General features: G+C 58.8%; 1 protein-coding gene across 2 annotated transcripts in view; it reads left to right on the forward strand.

Moving 5' to 3' along the window:
• LRP1 (LDL receptor related protein 1) overlaps nucleotides 1-18,578 on the forward strand; it is a 77,449-nt gene that overhangs the window by 22,193 nt on the left and 36,678 nt on the right. For both annotated transcript variants that reach the window (XM_039703174.1, XM_039703173.1), the window contains exons 6-24: nucleotides 2,486-2,648; nucleotides 4,202-4,424; nucleotides 6,812-7,001; nucleotides 8,814-8,957; nucleotides 9,089-9,325; nucleotides 9,647-9,827; nucleotides 9,938-10,160; nucleotides 10,437-10,626; nucleotides 10,923-11,048; nucleotides 11,138-11,278; nucleotides 11,539-11,664; nucleotides 11,867-11,983; nucleotides 12,487-12,567; nucleotides 15,271-15,438; nucleotides 15,671-15,853; nucleotides 16,227-16,427; nucleotides 16,509-16,754; nucleotides 16,928-17,125; nucleotides 18,315-18,519. In XM_039703174.1, the coding sequence (XP_039559108.1) occupies nucleotides 2,486-2,648; nucleotides 4,202-4,424; nucleotides 6,812-7,001; nucleotides 8,814-8,957; nucleotides 9,089-9,325; nucleotides 9,647-9,827; nucleotides 9,938-10,160; nucleotides 10,437-10,626; nucleotides 10,923-11,048; nucleotides 11,138-11,278; nucleotides 11,539-11,664; nucleotides 11,867-11,983; nucleotides 12,487-12,567; nucleotides 15,271-15,438; nucleotides 15,671-15,853; nucleotides 16,227-16,427; nucleotides 16,509-16,754; nucleotides 16,928-17,125; nucleotides 18,315-18,519 (3,343 nt within the window). The remainder of the gene's footprint in view (nucleotides 1-2,485; nucleotides 2,649-4,201; nucleotides 4,425-6,811; nucleotides 7,002-8,813; nucleotides 8,958-9,088; nucleotides 9,326-9,646; nucleotides 9,828-9,937; nucleotides 10,161-10,436; nucleotides 10,627-10,922; nucleotides 11,049-11,137; nucleotides 11,279-11,538; nucleotides 11,665-11,866; nucleotides 11,984-12,486; nucleotides 12,568-15,270; nucleotides 15,439-15,670; nucleotides 15,854-16,226; nucleotides 16,428-16,508; nucleotides 16,755-16,927; nucleotides 17,126-18,314; nucleotides 18,520-18,578) is intronic.

Raw genomic sequence — 18,578 nt, forward strand, 5'->3', positions numbered from 1 at the left:
TCCTGCTGGCCTTGGGGTGATGGGACTGGGGAATCACTGTGCACCATTCCTGCTCCTCCAGAGCTCTCTGAGTCCTGCTGGCCTTGGGATTCTGGGTCCTGGGGCTGATGTGGCCCATTCCTGCTCCTCCAGAACTGTCCAGGTCCTGCTGGCCTTGGGATGCTGGCACAGGGGTGTCACTGTGCCCCATCCTTGCTCCCTCAGGGCTCTCTGAGTCCTGCTGGCCTTGGGGTGCTGGGACAGGGGGGTCACTGTGCCCCATCCCTGCTCCTTCCAGGGCTCTCTGAGTCCTGCTGGCCTTGGGGTGCTGGGACAGGGGGGTCACTGTGCCCCATCCCTGCTCCTTCCAGGGCTCTCTGAGTCCTGCTGGCCTTGGGGTTCTGGGTCCTGGGGCTGATGTGGCCCATTCCTGCTCCTCCAGAACTGTCCAGGTCCTGCTGGCCTTGGGGTGCTGGGACTGGGGAATCACTGTGCCCCATCCCTGCTCCTCCTTCCAGGGCTCTCTGGCTCCCTCTGACCTCTGGATTCTTCTGACCAGGGCTGCTGTGCCCCATCCCTGCTCCTTCTTCCACGGCTCTCTGAGTCCTGCTGGCCTTGGGGTTCTGGGTCCTGGGGCTGCTGTGCCCCATCCCTGCTCCTCCAGAACTGTCCAGGTCCTGCTGGCCTTGGGGTCCTGGGACTAAGAGACTGCTGTCCCCCATCCCTGCTCCTCTGGGGCTGTCCAGGTCCTGCTGGTCTCAGGATTCTGGGACTGGGGGGTTGTTGTGCCCCATCCCTGCTCCTTCTTCCAGGGCTCTCTGGCTCCCTCTGACCTCTGGGCTCTTCTGACCAGGGCTGCTGTGCCCCATCTCTGCTCCTCCAGGGCTCTCTGAGTCCTGCTGGCCTTGGGATGCTGGGACAGTGGTGTCACTGTGCCCCATCCCTGCTCCTTCTTCCAGGCCTCTCTGGCCCCCCTCTGACCTCTGGCTCCTTCTGTGCCCCTGCCGTGCCCCATCCCTGCTCTGCCCTGCCCGTGCTGCAGTGATGGGGATGCAGGGTCTGGGGGGGCACTAATCCTAAAGACAGCTCTCCAAACCCCTTGTGATCTGTGGGAGCTGCAGCCCCTCAGCCTGGCCCCTGGCCTGGCAGGCTCAGGAGGGGCTGAGCAGCGCTGGGCACTGCCAGGCAGGAATTCAGGCACGTTGGGTTGATCCGATTTAACGGGATTTTTCACTGCTTTAATTAAATGCTCACACGCTGCGTGCCAGGTGCTGTCTCTCACCTGCTCCAGCCCCGGGGTGTCCCTGCAGCTCTGGATTAGCTCTGCTCCCACCTTGCCCAGCGGGATCTGCCCTCGCTGCCACGTGTGCCATCCTGGTGCCACTGGTGGAGCCCCTTCCCTGCTGCCCACTCCCTTCTCCAGCACCCACCTTGCTGAGCTCCCCCTGCCCCACTGGTGTTCCTGCAGGGAATTCCCAGTGTTCCTGCAGGGTGAATTCCCCATGTTTCTGAGGGATAAATTCCTGGTAATCCTACAGGGTGAATTCCCAGTGTTCCTGCAGGGATGAATTCCCAATATTTTCTGCAGGGTGAATTCCCAATATTCCTGTGGGATAAATTCCCTGTGTTTCTGTAGGATGAATTCCCAATATTCCTGCAGGATCAATTCCCAGTGTTCCTGAGGGATAAATTCCCAGTGTTTCTTCAGGGTGAATTCCCAGTGTTGCTGCAGGGTGAATTCCCATTGTTCCTGCAGGGTGAATTCCCAGTGCTTCTGCAGGATGAATTCCCAGTATTCCTGAGGGATAAATTCCCTGTGTTTCTGCAGGATCAGTTTCGTTCCCAGTGTTTCTCTAGGATGAATTTTCAGTGTTTCCTGCAGGAATATTCCCAATATTCCTGCAGGATGAATTCCCAGTATTCCTGCAGGGTGAATTCCCAGTGTTTCTGAGGAATTAATTCCCAGTATTCCTGCAGGGTAAATTCCCATTGTTTCTGCAGGATGAATTCCCAATATTCCTGCAGGGTGAATTCTCAGTGTTTCTTCAGAGTGAATTCCCAATATTCCTGCAGGGTGAATTCCCAGTGTTGCTGCAGGGATGAATTCCCAGGGTGCTGTGGGTGCCCTGTGGGTGCTGTGGGAGCCCTGTGGGTGCCTTGTGAGTGTCATGGGTGCCCTGTGAGTGCCCTGTGGGTGCCTTGTGGGTGCTGTGGATGCCCTGTGGGTGCTGTGAGTGCCATGGGTTCCCTGTGGGTGCTGTGGATGCCCTGTGGGTGCCATGGATGCCCTGTGAGTGCCCTGTGGGTGCCTTGTGGGTGCTGTGAGTGCCATGGGTGCACTGTGACTGTCTCCATGCAGGGCCACCAGAGCAGATCCTCGTAGGGCTGCAGGTCCCAGAGCATTCCTGGCTCCCATCCCTCAGCCGTGCTGGTGTGGGTGACCCTGGGGGGCTCGTGGCTCTGTCCCTCCCTGCCTCACCCCCCTTCCCTCCCTGTCCTGGCCCAGACGTGGAGCAGATGGCCATCGACTGGCTCACGGGCAACTTCTACTTCGTGGATGACATCGACGACAGGATCTTCGTGTGCAACAAGAACGGGGACACCTGTGTCACGCTGCTGGACCTGGAGCTCTACAACCCCAAGGGCATCGCGCTGGACCCGGCCATGGGGTGAGCCCTGGCAATTTCCCTCTGGGGTTTTGGGGGTTTGCTGTGCCTCTGTGAGCTCTCCCTAAAGGGACAATTCCCACCCAGCCTGCCCTGTGGGACACACCTGGCACTGCTGCTTCCAGCTTGTGACACTCAGCGTGGTCACAGCTTTGCCCCAAATCCCCAAAAATAACCCTAAAACCTCCAAAACAGCCCCAAATCCCCTAAAAAATGACCCTAAAACGGCCCCAATCCCCCCAAAATGACCTTAAAACCCCCCAAACAGCCCCAAATCCCCCAAAAAATGACCCTAAAATGGCCCCAAATTTCCTCAAAATGACCCTAAAACCCCCAAAAGGGCGCCAAATCCTCCAAAAACTGACCCTAAAAACCCCACAGCGGCCCCAAATCTTCCGAAAATGACCCTAAATCCCCCAAAATGGACCCAAATTCCCCACAAAAATGACCCTAAAACCCCCAAAAAAGCCCCAAATCCCCCCCAAATGACCCTAAAACCCCCAAAATGGCCCCAAATCCTCCAAAATGACCCTAAAATCCCCAAAAGGGCCCCAAATCCCCACAAAAATGACCTTAAAACACCCAAAATGGCCCTAAATCCCCCCAAACTCCCAAAATGGCCCCCAAATGACCCAAAATGTCCCTAAAATTCCTCTAGTTATTCCCAACTCCCCTCAAGTGTCCCCCAAATCCCTCAAATGCCCCTAAAAGAACCCAAAAAACCCCCAAATGGCCCCAAAAGGACCCAAAAAGCCCCAAAATGTCCCTAAACCTCTTCCTAATGTCCCCAAATGTCTCCCCATACCCCCCCAGAACCCCTCAAAATGTTCCCAACCCCTCCAAATGTCCCCAAAATGTCCCTAAATGTCCTCAAAATGTCCCCCAAATGTCCCTAAATGTCCTCAAAATGTCCCCAAATGACCTCAAACAGCTCAGGGCACCCCTGGCAGCTGCCAGCCCCCGGGAGCTGGTGTGGCAGAGCAGAGCAACCACTAAAGAGGAAAATTCCCTTCCTTGCCAGCTGCTTTCCTGATGGGCACTTCCCTCCTGGCTGGCATGGAAAAAAGCTGGTGTTATTGAGCAGAAAATCAGATTTATTTCATATAAACAAACAAATATCACGGAGAATCCTGGAGGGAGACTCCAGGCTCGAGCAGGGCTGGGGCAGACAAGCCCCTCAGGTGACTGAGTTAAGTCCCCTGGGCTCTGTGGTGGCTGTGCTGATCTCTGGCTCTGCTGCGTTGGGAGTTGCCACCACAGGCAGATTCCTCAGGTCGTGTTTTCACATGTCCCTAAAATGGCCCCAAATCCACACAAAAACGACCCTAAAACCCTCAAAAGGGCCCCAAATCCCCCAAAAATGACCAAAAATGTGTTTTGACACGTCCCCACCATCAAGACATGTGAGTCTCCCAGGAGCTCTGTGCCACACCATCAACACATCTCAGTCTGCCAGGAGCTCTGTGCCACACCCCGTGGCCATCCACACGTCCACACCCTCCCTCTCCCAAAACTCATCCTGGTTTTGAGCTGCCTGGTTTGCTCTGCCCTCACAGCAAGGTGTTCTTCACCGACTACGGGCAGATCCCCAAGGTGGAGCGCTGCGACATGGACGGGCAGAACCGCACCAAGCTGGTGGACAGCAAGATTGTCTTCCCACACGGCATCACCCTGGACCTGGTGAACCGCCTGGTCTACTGGGCTGATGCCTACCTGGACTACATCGAGGTGGTGGACTACGAGGGCAAGAACAGGCACACCATCATCCAGGGCATCCTGGTGAGCGGGGTTTGGGGGACGGGGGTCCAAGCTCGGTGTCCTGGGTGCCACTGCTCTGCAGATGGGGCTTTAGAGCAAAGTGAGCGCCGAGCAAGGTCCTGCCAAGGGTGATCTTGATGGGCAAGATCACACTGATGGTCAGTGATGGATGAGAGCTGTCAGGTGGGATGGCCATCATTGATGGTCAAGAGCCATGAGGTGGGATGGTCATCACTGATGGTCAAGAGCTGTGAAGTGGGATGGTCATCAATGATGGTCACTGATGGACAAGATCTGTGAGGTGGGATGGCCATCACTGATGGTCAAGAGCCATTGGGTGGGGTGGTCATCACTGATAGTCAGTGATGGATGAGAGCTGTCAGGTGGGATGGCCATCAGTGATGGTCAAGAGCCATTGGGTGGGATGGTCATCAGTGATGGTCAGTGATGGACAAGATCTGTGAGGTGGGATGGCCATCACTGATGGTCAAGAGCCACTGGGTGGGATGGTCATCAGTGATGGTCAGTGATGGATGAGAGCCATGAGGTGGGATGGTCATCACTGATGGTCAAGAGCCATGAGGTGGGATGGCCATCACTGATGGTCAAGAGCCATGAGGTGGGATGGTCATCACTGATAGTCAGTGATGGATGAGAGCTGTCAGGTGGGATGGCCATCAGTGATGGTCAAGAGCCATTGGGTGGGATGGTCATCAGTGATGGTCAGTGATGGATGAGAGCTGTCAGGTGGGATGGTCATCAGTGATGGTCAAGAGCCATGAGGTGGGATGGTCATCAGTGATGGTCAAGAGCTGTCAGGAGGGATGGTCATCAGTGATGGTCAAGAGCCATGAGGTGGGATGGTCATCAGTGATGGTCACTGATGGACAAGAGCTATGAGGTGGGATCAGGGGTTTGGGTGTCCTGGAGCCCAGCTCTCTCAACTCCTAAATCCTCTGTGGTTCTCAAGTCCTAATTCCCTTGTGGGTCTCACAATTCCTAAATCCCTTGTGCCTCTCAATTCCTAAATTCCTTGTGCCTCTTACAATTCCTAAATCCTCTGTGGCTCTCACAACTCCAAAATCCCTTGTGGCTCTCAACTCCAAAATCCCCTGTGCCTCTCAACTCCTAAATCCCTTGTAGCTCTCACAACTCCAAAATTCCTTGTGGCTTTAAACTCCTAAATCCCTTGTGCCTCTCACAACTCCAAAATTTCTCGTGGCTCACCCAACTCCTAAATCCCTTGTGGTTGTCACAACTCCAAAATCCCTTGTGGCTCTCAACTCCAAAATCCCCTGTGCCTCTCAACTCCTAAATCCCTTGTGGCTCTCACAGCTCCAAAATCACTTGAACCTCTCACTACTTCTAAATCCCTTGTGGCTCTCAACTCCAAAATCCCCTGTGCCTCTCAACTCCTAAATCCCTTGTGGCTCTCACAGCTCCAAAATCACTTGAACCTCTCACTACTTCTAAATCCCTTGTGGCTCTCAACTCCTAAATCCCCTGTGGCACTCACAACTCCAAAAATCCCTTGTACCTCTCACAACTCCTAAATCCCTTGTGCCTCTCAACTCCTAAATCCCTTGTAGCTCTCACAACTCCAAAATTCCTTGTATCTTTAAACTCCTAAATCCCTTGTGGCCCTCACAACTCCTAAATCCTCTGTGGCTCTCACAACTCCAAAAATCCCTTGTACCTCTCACAACTCCTAAATCCCTTGTGGCTCTCACAACTCCTAAATCCCTTGTGGTTCTCAACTCCAAAATCCCTTGTGGCACTCACAACTCCTAAATCACTTGTTCCTCTCACAACTTCTAAATAATTTGTGGCTCTCAACTCCTAAATCCCTTGTGACTCTCAACTCCAAAATCCCCTGTGACTCTCACAGCTCCAAAATCACTTGAACTTCTCACTACTTCTAAATCCCTTGTGGCTCTCAACTCCTAAATCCTCTGTGGCTCTCAACTCCAAAATCACTTGGCTCTCACAGCTCCTAAACCCCTTGTGGCTCTACCTTGTGGTTCTCAACTCCTAAATCCCTTGTGGCCCTCACAACTCCAAAATCCCTTGTGGCACTCAGAACTCCTAAATCACTTGTTCCTCTCACAACTTCTAAATAATTTGTGGCTCTCAACTCCTAAATCCCTTGTGACTCTCGTCCCTGTCCCCCCTGTGTCCCTGCACAGCTCCAAAATCACTTGAACTTCTCACTACTTCTAAATCCCTTGTGGCTCTCAACTCCTAAATCCTCTGTGGCTCTCAACTCCAAAATCACTTGGCTCTCACAGCTCCTAAACCCCTTGTGGCTCTCACAGCTCCTAAATCTCTTGTGGCTCTCACAGCTCCTAAATCCCTTGTGCCTCTCACAGCTCCTAAATCTCTTTTTCCTCTCACCTGGTGCCTTCCAGATCGAGCACCTGTACGGTCTGACCGTTTTTGAGAACTACCTGTACGCCACCAACTCGGACAACGCCAACGCCCAGCAGAAGACCAGCGTCATCCGCGTCAACCGCTTCAACAGCACCGAGTACCAGGTGGTGACACGGGTGGACAAGGGTGGAGCGCTGCACATCTACCACCAGCGCCGCCAGCCCACAGGTGGGACCCTCACTGTGGGGTCGCAGCTCCCTGGCTCCTCAGCAAGGGGCTTGGGTGGGATTTTAGGAAGAATTTTTTCGGTGGTGAGGTGTTGGAAGTTCCCGTTTCTGTGGGTGTCCAGGGATTGTGGTGTGGTTGGTTGGGTTGGTCACAGGTTGGACTCGGTGGTCTTGGAGGTCTTTTCTGACCTCAAGGATTCTGGGATTCGTGCTCCCCAGGGCTGCTGAACATCCTGGGGTGCCCCTTTTTCCTGCTAGCACTGTGTCTCCTCCTGTGAGAGCTGCGCCACGTGGCTGATGGATCATGGAGAGTACAGAGATGTGGGAGCAAATGTGACATCTTAAAATATTCATGGTCCCTCTTGCTCTCTGTCCCCACTGCCAGCACGTTCACCCTGGTGCTCCCAAGGGAATTCCAGGGAGCTGAAAGGCTCCAGTGCTGCTCCAGCCCCTCCCTGCATCCATCCCTGCCTGCTCCAACCCCCAGCACCTTCCTGCAGTTAATCAATTTACTCCTTATAAATCCTCTTAGTGTCTGCAGCCTGCTTGGCATTTTCCAGCGTGTAAAATTAATCAGGAGATTTCTGAGCGGGGAAGGAGTGTGATTAAGGGGCTCTCCTGGTGCTGGCTGTCCCTGCTCCCAGGGCTTGTCCCACCGGTGCAGCAGGATGGGGCGGTGTGGCCGTGTGGCTGTGGTGGTGTGCTGGGACATGCTGGCTTCTCCCCAGGGATCCTTCCCATGGGAAAGTCCTTTCCCACCTCTGTGCTGGGCTCAGCCCTTCCCTGACTGGCTGGGAGCTCCAGGGAGGAATTGCAGCCAAGGGAGGACCCCCGAGGGCATCCCCATGTCCCTGTGGTTGCAGCCCTGTGCTCCCTGTCCCCCCCATGCTCCCTGTCCCTCTCATGCTCCCTGTCCCCCCAGTGTCCCTGTCCCCGCTGTGTCCCTGTCCCACCCCGTGTCTCCATCACCACTGTGCTCCCTGTTCCCCCTGTGTCCCTGTCCCCACTGTGTCCCTGTCCCACCCCGTGTCTCCGTCACCACTGTGCTCCCTGTTCCCCCTGTGTCCCTGTCCCCCCTGTGTCCCTGTCCCCTCCATGCTCCCCCGTATCTCCGTCCCCACTGTGCTCCCTGTCCCCGCTGTCCCTCCTGTGTCTCTGTCCCCTTCTGTCCCTGTCCCCCCCAGTTCTCCCTGTTCCCCTTGTGTCCCTGTCCCCTCTGTGTCCCTGTCCCCTCCATGCTCCCCCCTGTGTCTCTGTCCCCACTGTGCTTCCTGTCCCCCCTGTGTCCCTGTCCCCCCCATGCTCCATGTCCCTCCACGTACTCCCTTTCCCCCCTGTGTCCCTGTCGTCCCTGTGTGTCCGTCCCCACTGTGCTCCCTGTCCCCCCTGTGTCCCTGTCCCCCCCATGCTCCATGTCCCTCCACGTACTCCCTTTCCCCCCTGTGTCCCTGTCGTCCCTGTGTGTCCGTCCCCACTGTGCTCCCTGTCCCCCCTGTGTCCCTGTCCCCCCCATGCTCCATGTCCCTCCACGTACTCCCTTTCCCCCCTGTGTCCCTGTTGTCCCTGTGTGTCCATCCCCACTGTGCTCCCTGTCCCCGCTGTGTCCCTGTCACCACCATGCTCCCTGTCCCCCTGTGTCTCTGTCCCTCCCGTGTCCCTGTCCCCCTCCATGTCCTTTCCCCCACCCCAGTGCTCCCTGTCCCCGCTGTGTCCCTGTCACCACCATGCTCCCTGTCCCCCCCGGTGCTCCCTGTCCCCCCGTGTCCGTGTCCCCCCGTGTCCCCAGCAGCTGCAGCCCCTCTCTGTGTTGCAGTGCGGAGCCACGCCTGCGAGCCGGACCAGTTTGGGAAGCCGGGAGGCTGCTCGGACATCTGCCTGCTGGGCAACAGCCACAAGAGCCGGACGTGCCGCTGCCGCTCCGGCTTCAGCCTGGGCAGCGACGGCAAATCCTGCAAAAGTGAGTGCTGGCCTTCCTGGGGCAGCCTGGGGGGCGAGGGGCTGGAACCACGGGCTCTGCTGTGACCCCACCACAGCCCCAGTGCCACCCCCGTGGCACTGCTGGTGGCACGGCTGTCCCTGTCTCTCCAGAACCTGAGCACGAGCTGTTCCTGGTGTACGGGAAGGGGCGTCCTGGCATCATCCGTGGCATGGACATGGGCGCCAAGGTGCCGGATGAGCACATGATCCCCATCGAGAACCTCATGAACCCCCGGGCCCTGGATTTCCACGCCGAGACCGGCTTCATCTACTTTGCTGACACCACCAGCTACCTCATCGGGCGCCAGAAGATCGATGGCACGGAGAGGGAAACCATCCTGAAGGACGGTGCGTGGCCGAGGGCCTGGCCTTGAGGAAAGATAACACAACTACACCTGGCTGAGATACAAGGAGCTTAATTCCAGAATATTCAAACCTCTGTTAGCTCAGGGTGATCCCACCTGACATGTCTATGGTTCAAATTTTAAGTGCATTTAGCGTTTCATAAAATTTTATCTGTTCAAAGAGCGGCTCTAGCAGAATTTCCTGTGGGGCTGGGTGTGCATCATCCCCCTCAGTTTGGGGTCAGGATCGGGCACCTTTGGGGCTGTTACTTCCACTTTTCACCTCCTGGCTGGTGACAAACCCACTCTGCGTTTCCCCCCAAAGGCATCCACAATGTGGAGGGGATCGCCGTGGACTGGATGGGGAACAACCTGTACTGGACAGATGATGGCCCCAAGAAGACCATCAGCGTGGCACGGCTGGAAAAGGCCGCCCAGACACGGAAGACGCTGATCGAGGGGAAGATGACGCACCCCCGCGCCATCGTGGTGGACCCCCTGAATGGGTGAGGGTGCCTGGCTGGGCAGGGTTGTCTGGTGGGGCCACGGGGATGTGGTTGGGTCTTGTCACGAGCTGTGGTGGCCAGGACAGGGCTCAGCTTAATGTCCCTGGCAGGTGGATGTACTGGACAGACTGGGAGGAGGATCCCAAGGACAGCAAGAGGGGCAAGATCGAGAGGGCGTGGATGGATGGTTCCAACCGCAACATCTTCATCACCTCCAAGACCGTCCTGTGGCCCAACGGGCTGAGCCTGGACATCCCGGCCAAGATCCTCTACTGGGTGGATGCTTTCTACGACCGCATCGAGATGGTTTATCTCAATGGCACCGAGAGGAAGGCGAGTGGGGGTCCCGTGGGTCTGGGACACTGATCACCCACAGCACTGGGGCAGCTGAGCTGTGACGCCCTGCTCTCCCTTTCCATCACCCTGTCTGTGTCCCTGTCTGTGTCCCTGTCCCTGTCCCTGTCCCTGTCCCTGTCCCTGTCCCTGTCCCTGTCCCTGTCCCTGTCTGTGTCCCTGTCCCTGTCCCTGTCCCTGTCCCTGTCCCTGTCCATGTCCCTCTCCCTGAGTGCCCATCCCAGCTGACGCAGCCTCTCCTCCCCGCACCCACAGATCGTGTATGAGGGCCCGGAGCTGAACCACGCCTTCGGGCTGTGCCACTACAGCAACTTTCTGTTCTGGACCGAGTACCGCAGCGGCAGCATCTACCGGCTGGACCAGGCCTCCAAGGCCGTGAGCCTGCTGCGCAACGAGCGCCCGCCCATCTTCGAGATCCGCATGTACGACGCGCAGCAGCAGCAAGGTGCGGGGGCACCACGGGCTGGGGGGCGAGCCTGAGCTTGCCCCCGCCTCTTTTTGTTTATTTTTAGCCGTCTCCATGCTCCTTGTTTTTATTTCCTGTTGTTCATGCCTTGCCCTTCCAGCTTTCTCTCTTTTTTCTCACGCTAATTCCATCAGGTTCTGTGTCCCCTAAGGTGTCCCCATGGCTTCACTTGGGGTTTCCAGCTGTGGCTGCTGTTGAGGAGTCCAGGGGGGCAGGGGGCACCCAGGGGTCCCTGGGCACTCAGGTGCCATCTCCTCACCCCTTTGCCTCCACAGTGGGCTCCAACAAATGCCGTGTCAACAACGGGGGCTGCAGCAGCCTGTGCCTGGCCACCCCCCGGGGCCGTCAGTGCGCCTGTGCCGAGGACCAGATCCTGGGGCCGGACTCTGTCACCTGCCAGGGTAGGCTGGGACCCTCGTGGGGGCTCTCCCTGTGGAAAGCTGCGCTTGGTCACCTGGTTAAAATCCTGCCTGTGCTTTCCCCTTGGCAGCCAACCCGTCGTACGTGCCCCCGCCGCAGTGCCAGCCCGGGGAGTTCGCCTGCAAGAACAACCGCTGCATCCAGGAGCGCTGGAAATGCGACGGCGACAACGACTGCCTGGACAACAGCGACGAAGCGCCCGAGCTCTGCCGTGCGTGAGCCCTCCTGCGCGGTGGGATTTGGGCTAAGGCACCCCCAGATGTGGAGGCAGTGGTTGGGGAAGGGTCAGGAAGCCAGGACCGCTCTGTCCCCTCCCCAACTCCAGGAGAGGAGGGGGTATAGGAAGAAAATGTTGGTCGAGATTCTGATGCCAAGTTTGAGGCTCCAGCCCTTTTCTGTCCCAGTTTTTCTCTTCGTTGGAGGGGTGGGGTGGGATGAGGGGCAGGTTCTGAGTGTGGTTTCCCCCCACAGACCAGCACACCTGCCCTTCAGACCGCTTCAAGTGCAAGAACAACCGCTGCATCCCCAACCGCTGGCTCTGCGACGGAGACAACGACTGTGGCAACAATGAGGACGAGTCCAACTCCACCTGCTCGGGTGAGGACCCTGCCTTGTCCTCAGGGAGTCACAGCAGAGCCTGTGCTGAGCCACAGCCTGAGGTTTTGCAGTCTCACGTGTGCCCACACCTTGGCTTTGCACCTGGGCCTTTGAACCTGAGCCCAGGGGGTTGTTCCCCACCTTCCCCTGGCAAAACTTGGTACCGTGGGCCATTAACACTCCATCTGTCCCTCCTGGCCAGCCCGGACCTGCTCCCCCAACCAGTTCTCCTGCGCCAGCGGCCGCTGCATCCCCATCTCCTGGACGTGTGACCTGGATGATGACTGTGGGGACCGCTCTGACGAGTCTGCCTCGTGTGGTGAGCTGGGACTGGGAGCACTGGGGGCACTGGGAGCACTCAGGCCCCCCAAAATGACCTTAAAACCCCTAAAAGGGCGCCAAATCCCCCCAAAACGACCCTAAAATCCCCAAAAAGGCACCAAATCCCCCCCAAACGACCATAAAATGCCCAAAAGGGCCCCAATCCTCCAAAAATGACCCTTAAACCCCCAAAATGGCCCTAAATCCCCCCAAAAGACCCTAAAATCCCCAAAAGGGCCCCAAATCCTCCAAAAATGACCCTAAAACCCCCCAAATGGCTCCAAATCCCCCCCCCAAACTACCCCAAACCCCCCAAAATGGCCCCAAAATGACCCAAAATGTCCCTACAATTCCCATAGTAGACCCCAACTCCCCCAAGTGTCCCCCAAATCCCTCAAATGCACTGGGGGCACTCCCCGGGGCTGGGAGGGTTGTGGTGCACGTGGGGTGTCCCCTGGTGTGTGCTGAGGTGTGCTGATGGTGCCTCTCCCTCCCCTGCAGCCTACCCGACCTGCTTCCCCCTGACGCAGTTCACCTGCAACAACGGGCGCTGCATCAACATCAACTGGCGCTGTGACAATGGTGAGGACCCAGCCTGGGGTGCTCCCCAGGGGATGGCGAGGCCAGAGCAGCCTGGCAGGGACCCCATTTTGGCAATCTGAGCCAGTTCTCACCCTGTGGTGAAGGGCAGAGCCCAGGCCCCAAGGGGAGCAGGCGTGAGCCAAAGCTGAGCCCACCCTGCAGCCCCCAGCCCCGTATTTCCCTTGGCTGAGCAGGGGCAGGGAGAGCTGCAGGAACAACCTGGCAGGGGTTGTTCCAGACCTTGGCATCCTTTGCAAGGTTTCCAAAACCCTGCCCTGGTGCTGGAACAAAGTGTGACATGGCCAGAGCTGCTGGTGGCACTGAGCCAGGTCCTGCAGCCCCAGGGAAGGCAGGAGAGCTCTCCCAGCCAGCTCCCATCTGCCTTTGGATCTTTCCAGGGCCAGGCCTGGGACAGAGGATTTACCCCAAGGTTGTTTTCCTTTCCCACAAGTTTATATCAATCTTTGAGCCGCTCTGCCTTGTTGGGAATAATTAACATCTTCAGAGCAAGCGAGACACTGGCTCCTGGCTGTGGGTGCAGGACTTTTCCTGGACCCTCTGAGCTCCCTTGGGTGCCAAGGGATGGTCCCTTCTCCTGGCATCGCCCTCTGTGGCAGCCAGGCCGTGGTGTGGAGCCCTTCATGCAGCCCTGAGGTGGGCAGGAGCTGCAGCACCACGAGGGTACCCCCACGCTGCTGCCCCCCACTCCCCCAGCACCCTCTGCTGCTTCTGGTCTCGCCTCCCGGGCTGCCCGGTGCCTCTGTGTGTCCATGTCCGTGTCCCAGTGTCTGTGTGCCACCCGCTGTGTTTGTCACCGTGCTGTGTTGTGTTTGTCACCGTGCCCACGCTCCTGTCTGGTGGTTCTGTGTTTCAGAAAAAGATTGTGGGGATGGCTCTGACGAAAAGAACTGTCCAAAGCCTACCGGTTAGTGCATAGATCAACATGCACCAGACCCCCACCTGGCCCCCCGAGCCCCCAGATCTGCCCCCTCCAGGGGGCTGTGAGCCCCAGGGGCTGCTGCTGGACACTGGCAATGCCCCCCTGTCCTCCCTGGCAATGCCCCCTGTACCTCTGGCAATGCCCCCTGTGCCTCTGCCAATGCCCCCCGTGCCTCTGGCAATGCCCCCTGTGCCTCTGGTGATGCCCCAGTGCCTCTGGTGAAGCCCTCCTCCTCTCCAGCAATGCCCCCTGTGCCTCTGGCAATGCCCCTGGTGCCTCTGGTGATGCCCCGGTGCCTCTGGTGATGTCTCCCATCTCTCCAGCAATGCCCCCTGTGCCTCTGGCGATGTCCCCTGTGCCTCTGGCAATGCCCCTGGTGCCTCTGGTGATGCCCCTGGTGCCTCTGGTGATGTCCCCCAGCTCTCCAGCAGCAGGAAGGACATGCCAGGTGCCAGGGAGCAGTGGGCGATGCCCCTGTGCCTCTGGCAATGCCCCTGGTGCCTCTGGTGATGCCCCAGTGCCTCTGGTGAAGCCCTCCTCCTCTCCAGCAATGCCCCCTGTGCCTCTGGCGATGCCCCTGTGCCTCTGGCAATGCCCCTGGTGCCTCTGGTGATGCCCCAGTGCCTCTGGTGAAGCCCTCCTCCTCTCCAGCAATGCCCCCTGTGCCTCTGGCGATGTCCCCTGTGCCTCTGGCAATGCCCCTGGTGCCTCTGGTGATGCCCCTGGTGCCTCTGGTGATGTCCCCCAGCTCTCCAGCAGCAGGAAGGACATGCCAGGTGCCAGGGAGCACTGGCACGGGTTCCTCCCAGCTCACCAGGCAGAGCCACCTGGGAAACTCCTCTTGGTGGGAGGCTGGAGAGCTCAGGGGTGTCAGGTGCAGGAGCTGAGCTGTTGGCGAGGCCACGTGGCAGCTGGCAGTGCCATTGTCCCCATCAGTGCCATCATCCCAGTCAGTGCTACTGGCCCCATAGTGCCATCTTCCCCATCAGTGCCAATATCCCCATCAGTGCCATTGTCCCTATCAGTGTCATTGTCCCTATCAGTGTCATTGTCCCTATTAGTGCCATCATCCTCATCAGTACCACTGTCCCCACAGTACCAATGTCCCCATCACTGTCATCATCCCTATCAGTGCCACGGTCCCCATCAGAGCCATCACCCCAATCAGTACCATTGTCCCTATCAGTGCCACTGTCCCCATCAGTGCCATCATCCTTGTGCCCATCCTGAGGCACCAGGAAGCAAATCCCCTCGCCCAGTCTCAGGGGGGCATCCACACTGGAGCCCTGTGGTGGTGCCCAGGCCAGGCCCCCCGTGCCAGGCAGGCAGAGGGGCTGCATTGCCAGTGCCCAGGTACCCTCAGACCAAACTTTCTCCTGCCCAGGCAGGCATGGGGGTTTCCTCCAGGCAATCCAACCCCCCCAATTGGCTGTCCCAGACCCCTCCTCGTGGGTGCACCCCCAAAAGGAGCGCCCGTCCCCCAGCCCCGCTCCCCCCAGAGTGGAGCCTGAGGCCCCCCAGGTTCATGGCTGATCTATGCAGTTTCTGTGTTTCATTTTCTCTGTGTGCTGCTGGTGGGAGGGCTGGGGGTCTCCAGCCCATGGCGGGGGTCCCAGTGCCAGCGCTGAGGGGCTGCTGTCACCCCACGAGCGTGGTGTGTCCCCCGCTTCCCCTGGCGAGGGGTCTCTGCTGTCCTCCCTCCTGCCAGCCCCCTCCTGGCCGGGCTCCTGCTGACCCCCTGCCCGCCCCCCTTCCCTCTGCAGACAACGACTGCGGGGACAACAGCGACGAGGCCGGCTGCAGCCACTCCTGCTCCAGCAACCAGTTCAAATGCAACAGCGGGCGCTGCATCCCCGTGCACTGGACCTGCGACGGGGACAACGACTGCGGCGACTACAGCGACGAGACCCACGCCAACTGCACCAACCAGGGTGAGCCCCAGCAGCGGGAGGGACCCCCAGGCACAGCAGTTGCCCAAAATGCCAAAGCAGAGCCAAAGCAGAGCTTCTAGGCAGGGAATTCTGCAGCGTGGCCGCGTTCAATGCTCAGATCCCCCTCCTGTGGCTCTGGGTGCATCCAGCCGTTTTCCTGCTTGCTCCCCACGCCACCCTGGAGCCCCCCAGCTCCATGGGGTGCAGGCAGTGAGCTGTGCCCTCCCCGCAGCCACGCGGCCGCCCGGGGGATGCCACACGGACGAGTTCCAGTGCAGGCTGGACGGGCTGTGCATCCCCATGCGCTGGCGCTGCGACGGCGACACGGACTGCATGGACTCCAGCGACGAGAAGAACTGCGAGGGGGTCACCCACGTCTGCGACCCCAACGTCAAATTCGGCTGCAAGGACTCGGGTGAGGGCAGGGCCAGGGGATCCCAGCTGGGGGTGCTGGGCTGTCCTCAGTGCTGGGGTAATGGGGAACACAAGTGGCCAACCCGTGAGCCGTGATCCTGATGGATGGTGTCATCCTCAGATCCCTTTTCATCTCTGAGGAAGGGGCTGGGACACACTTTGGTGGGCTGGGGACAAAGGTGGAGGGACACCAGTTCTGGAGCTGATCTGAGCACCCAGGCTCTCCCTGACCTGTCCCATCTGGTCCAACTTTTTGGGAGCCCTGAGCTCCTCAAACACCCCCATGCCCCCTGTGTGTGGGATAACATCTGGAAATGCCTGGAATAATGTTCCTGCTGGTTCTGCTCTGCCCCCCTTCCATGCCCTCCCCTCAGCCCGGTGCATCAGCAAGGCCTGGGTCTGTGACGGGGACAGCGACTGCGAGGACAACTCCGACGAGGAGAACTGCGAGTCCCTGGTGTGCAAACCCCCCTCTCACACCTGTGCCAACAACACCTCCATCTGCCTGCCCCCCGAGAAGCTCTGCGACGGCTCCGACGACTGCGGCGACGGCTCCGACGAGGGCGAGCTCTGCGGTGAGCGCGGGGACGGCCGTGGGGACACGGGGTGACCCTGGAGTGGGACCGGGAGGTGACAGCCACGTCCTGTCCCCACAGACCAGTGTTCCCTCAACAACGGCGGCTGCAGCCACAACTGCACCGTGGCTCCTGGCGAGGGCATCGTGTGCTCCTGTCCCCTGGGCATGGAGCTGGGTGCTGACAACAAGACCTGCCAGATCCAGAGCTACTGCGCCAAGCACCTCAAGTGCAGCCAGAAGTGCGAGCAGGACAAGTACAATGTCAAGTGCTCCTGCTACGAGGGCTGGATGCTGGAGCCCGACGGCGAGAGCTGCCGCAGCCTGGGTGCGTTTTGGGGGCACCAGGGAGTGGTAGCAGCCCCCCAGCTGCCTCAGGGGGTGTTTGTCCTCTCGTGGAGCTGGGGGTTGTGCTGATGGACATGGCTGGGTGTGTGTGTGTAGCTGGGGCTGAGTGCACTGTCTCCTGCCTTGTTCCTGACCCTGTCCTGCTCCTCCCAGACCCCTTTAAGCCGTTCATCATCTTCTCCAACCGCCACGAGATCCGGCGGATCGACCTGCACCGAGGGGACTACAGCGTCCTGGTGCCCGGGCTGCGCAACACCATCGCCCTGGACTTCCACCTCAACCAGAGCTCCCTGTACTGGACAGACGTGGTGGAGGACAAGATCTACAGGGGAAAGCTGCTGGAGAACGGGGGTGAGGAGCCTTGGCTTGGGGGAGCTGGGGGCTGGAGGGAAAGCAGGGGTGCAAGTTTGGGGTCAGTGGTTCCGTGGCACCCCACGGCAATGCAGCAGCTGAATCCCGTAGCCCTGATAGTGATCCTGTTCTGCTCTCATTATGCAGTAGTTAATTAGCATTCCCAGCACTTCCCTGCTTGTAATTGCAGCCCAGCAGCTGGGCACAGAGAGGACACCCCCCCAATCAGTGCTGCTCCCACAGGAGCCCAGTGCCAGGACTAGGGATGGGGGCTGAGTCCTTTGGGGCCTGGGACATGGACGGGGGCTGAGCCCTTTGGGGTCTGACCATGGACAGATGCTGAGCCTTTTGGGGTCTGAGCATGGATTCATGCTGAGCCCCTTAGGGGGCTTTGAGGTCTGGACTGTGGATGGGGGCTGAGCCCTTTGGGGCCTGGGACATGGATGGAGGCTGAGCTCTTTAGGGTCTGGGCTATGGATTGGGGCTGCTGAGATCTTTGGGGTCTGTCCATGGATAGGGGGTGCTGAGCTCTTTAGGGTCTGGACTATGGGCCCAGTGCCAGGACTAGGGATGGGGGCTGAGTCCTTTGGGGCCTGGGACATGGATGGAGGCTGAGCTCTTTGGGGTCTGGGCTATAGATAGAGGGTGCTGAGCCCTTTGGGGTCTGTCCATGGACAGGGGGTGCTGAGCCCTTTGGGGTCTGTCCATGGATAGGGGGTGCTGAGCTCTTTAGGGTCTGGACTATGGATAGGGGGTGCTGAGCCCTTTGGGTCTGGATTATGGATTGGGGGTGCTGAGCTCTTTAGGGTCTGACAATGGATAGAGAGTGCTGAGCTCTTTAGGGTGTGAACTGTGATGGGAGTGCTGAGCTCTTTTGGGTCTGTCCATGGATAGGGGGTGATGAGCTGTTTGGGGTTTAGACCATGGACAGGGGGTGCTGAGCCCTTTGGGGTCTGTTTATGGATAGGGGGTGCTGAGCTCTTTGGGGTCTGGACTATAGATAGAGGGTGCTGAGCCCTTTGGGGTTTGGACCATGGACAGGGGTGGTTCAGGCCCTCTTTGGGGAGGACACATCCCCCCACGATCAATCCCATCTGAGCTGGGTGGAGCTGTTGGGGATAGGGGGATGGTGGAACTGGGTGGGCTGGGGAAGGGGCACCAGCCTGAGCCCTCCCCTTGTGCCCCACAGCTCTGACCAGCTTCGAGGTGGTGATACAGTACGGCCTGGCCACCCCTGAGGGACTGGCCGTGGACTGGATCGCTGGCAACATCTACTGGGTGGAGAGCAACCTGGACCAGATCGAGGTGGCCAAGCTGGATGGCACCATGAGGACCACGCTGCTGGCCGGGGACATCGAGCACCCCCGCGCCATCGCCCTGGACCCTCGCTATGGGTGAGGCAGGAGGGGACAGCGCTCGCCAGGACACGCTGGCACCTGTGGGATCTCGCAGG

Source organism: Passer montanus, unplaced genomic scaffold, assembly GCF_014805655.1.
Source record: "Passer montanus isolate IOZ18808 unplaced genomic scaffold, ASM1480565v1 scaffold161, whole genome shotgun sequence".
Lineage (NCBI taxonomy): Eukaryota > Metazoa > Chordata > Aves > Passeriformes > Passeridae > Passer > Passer montanus.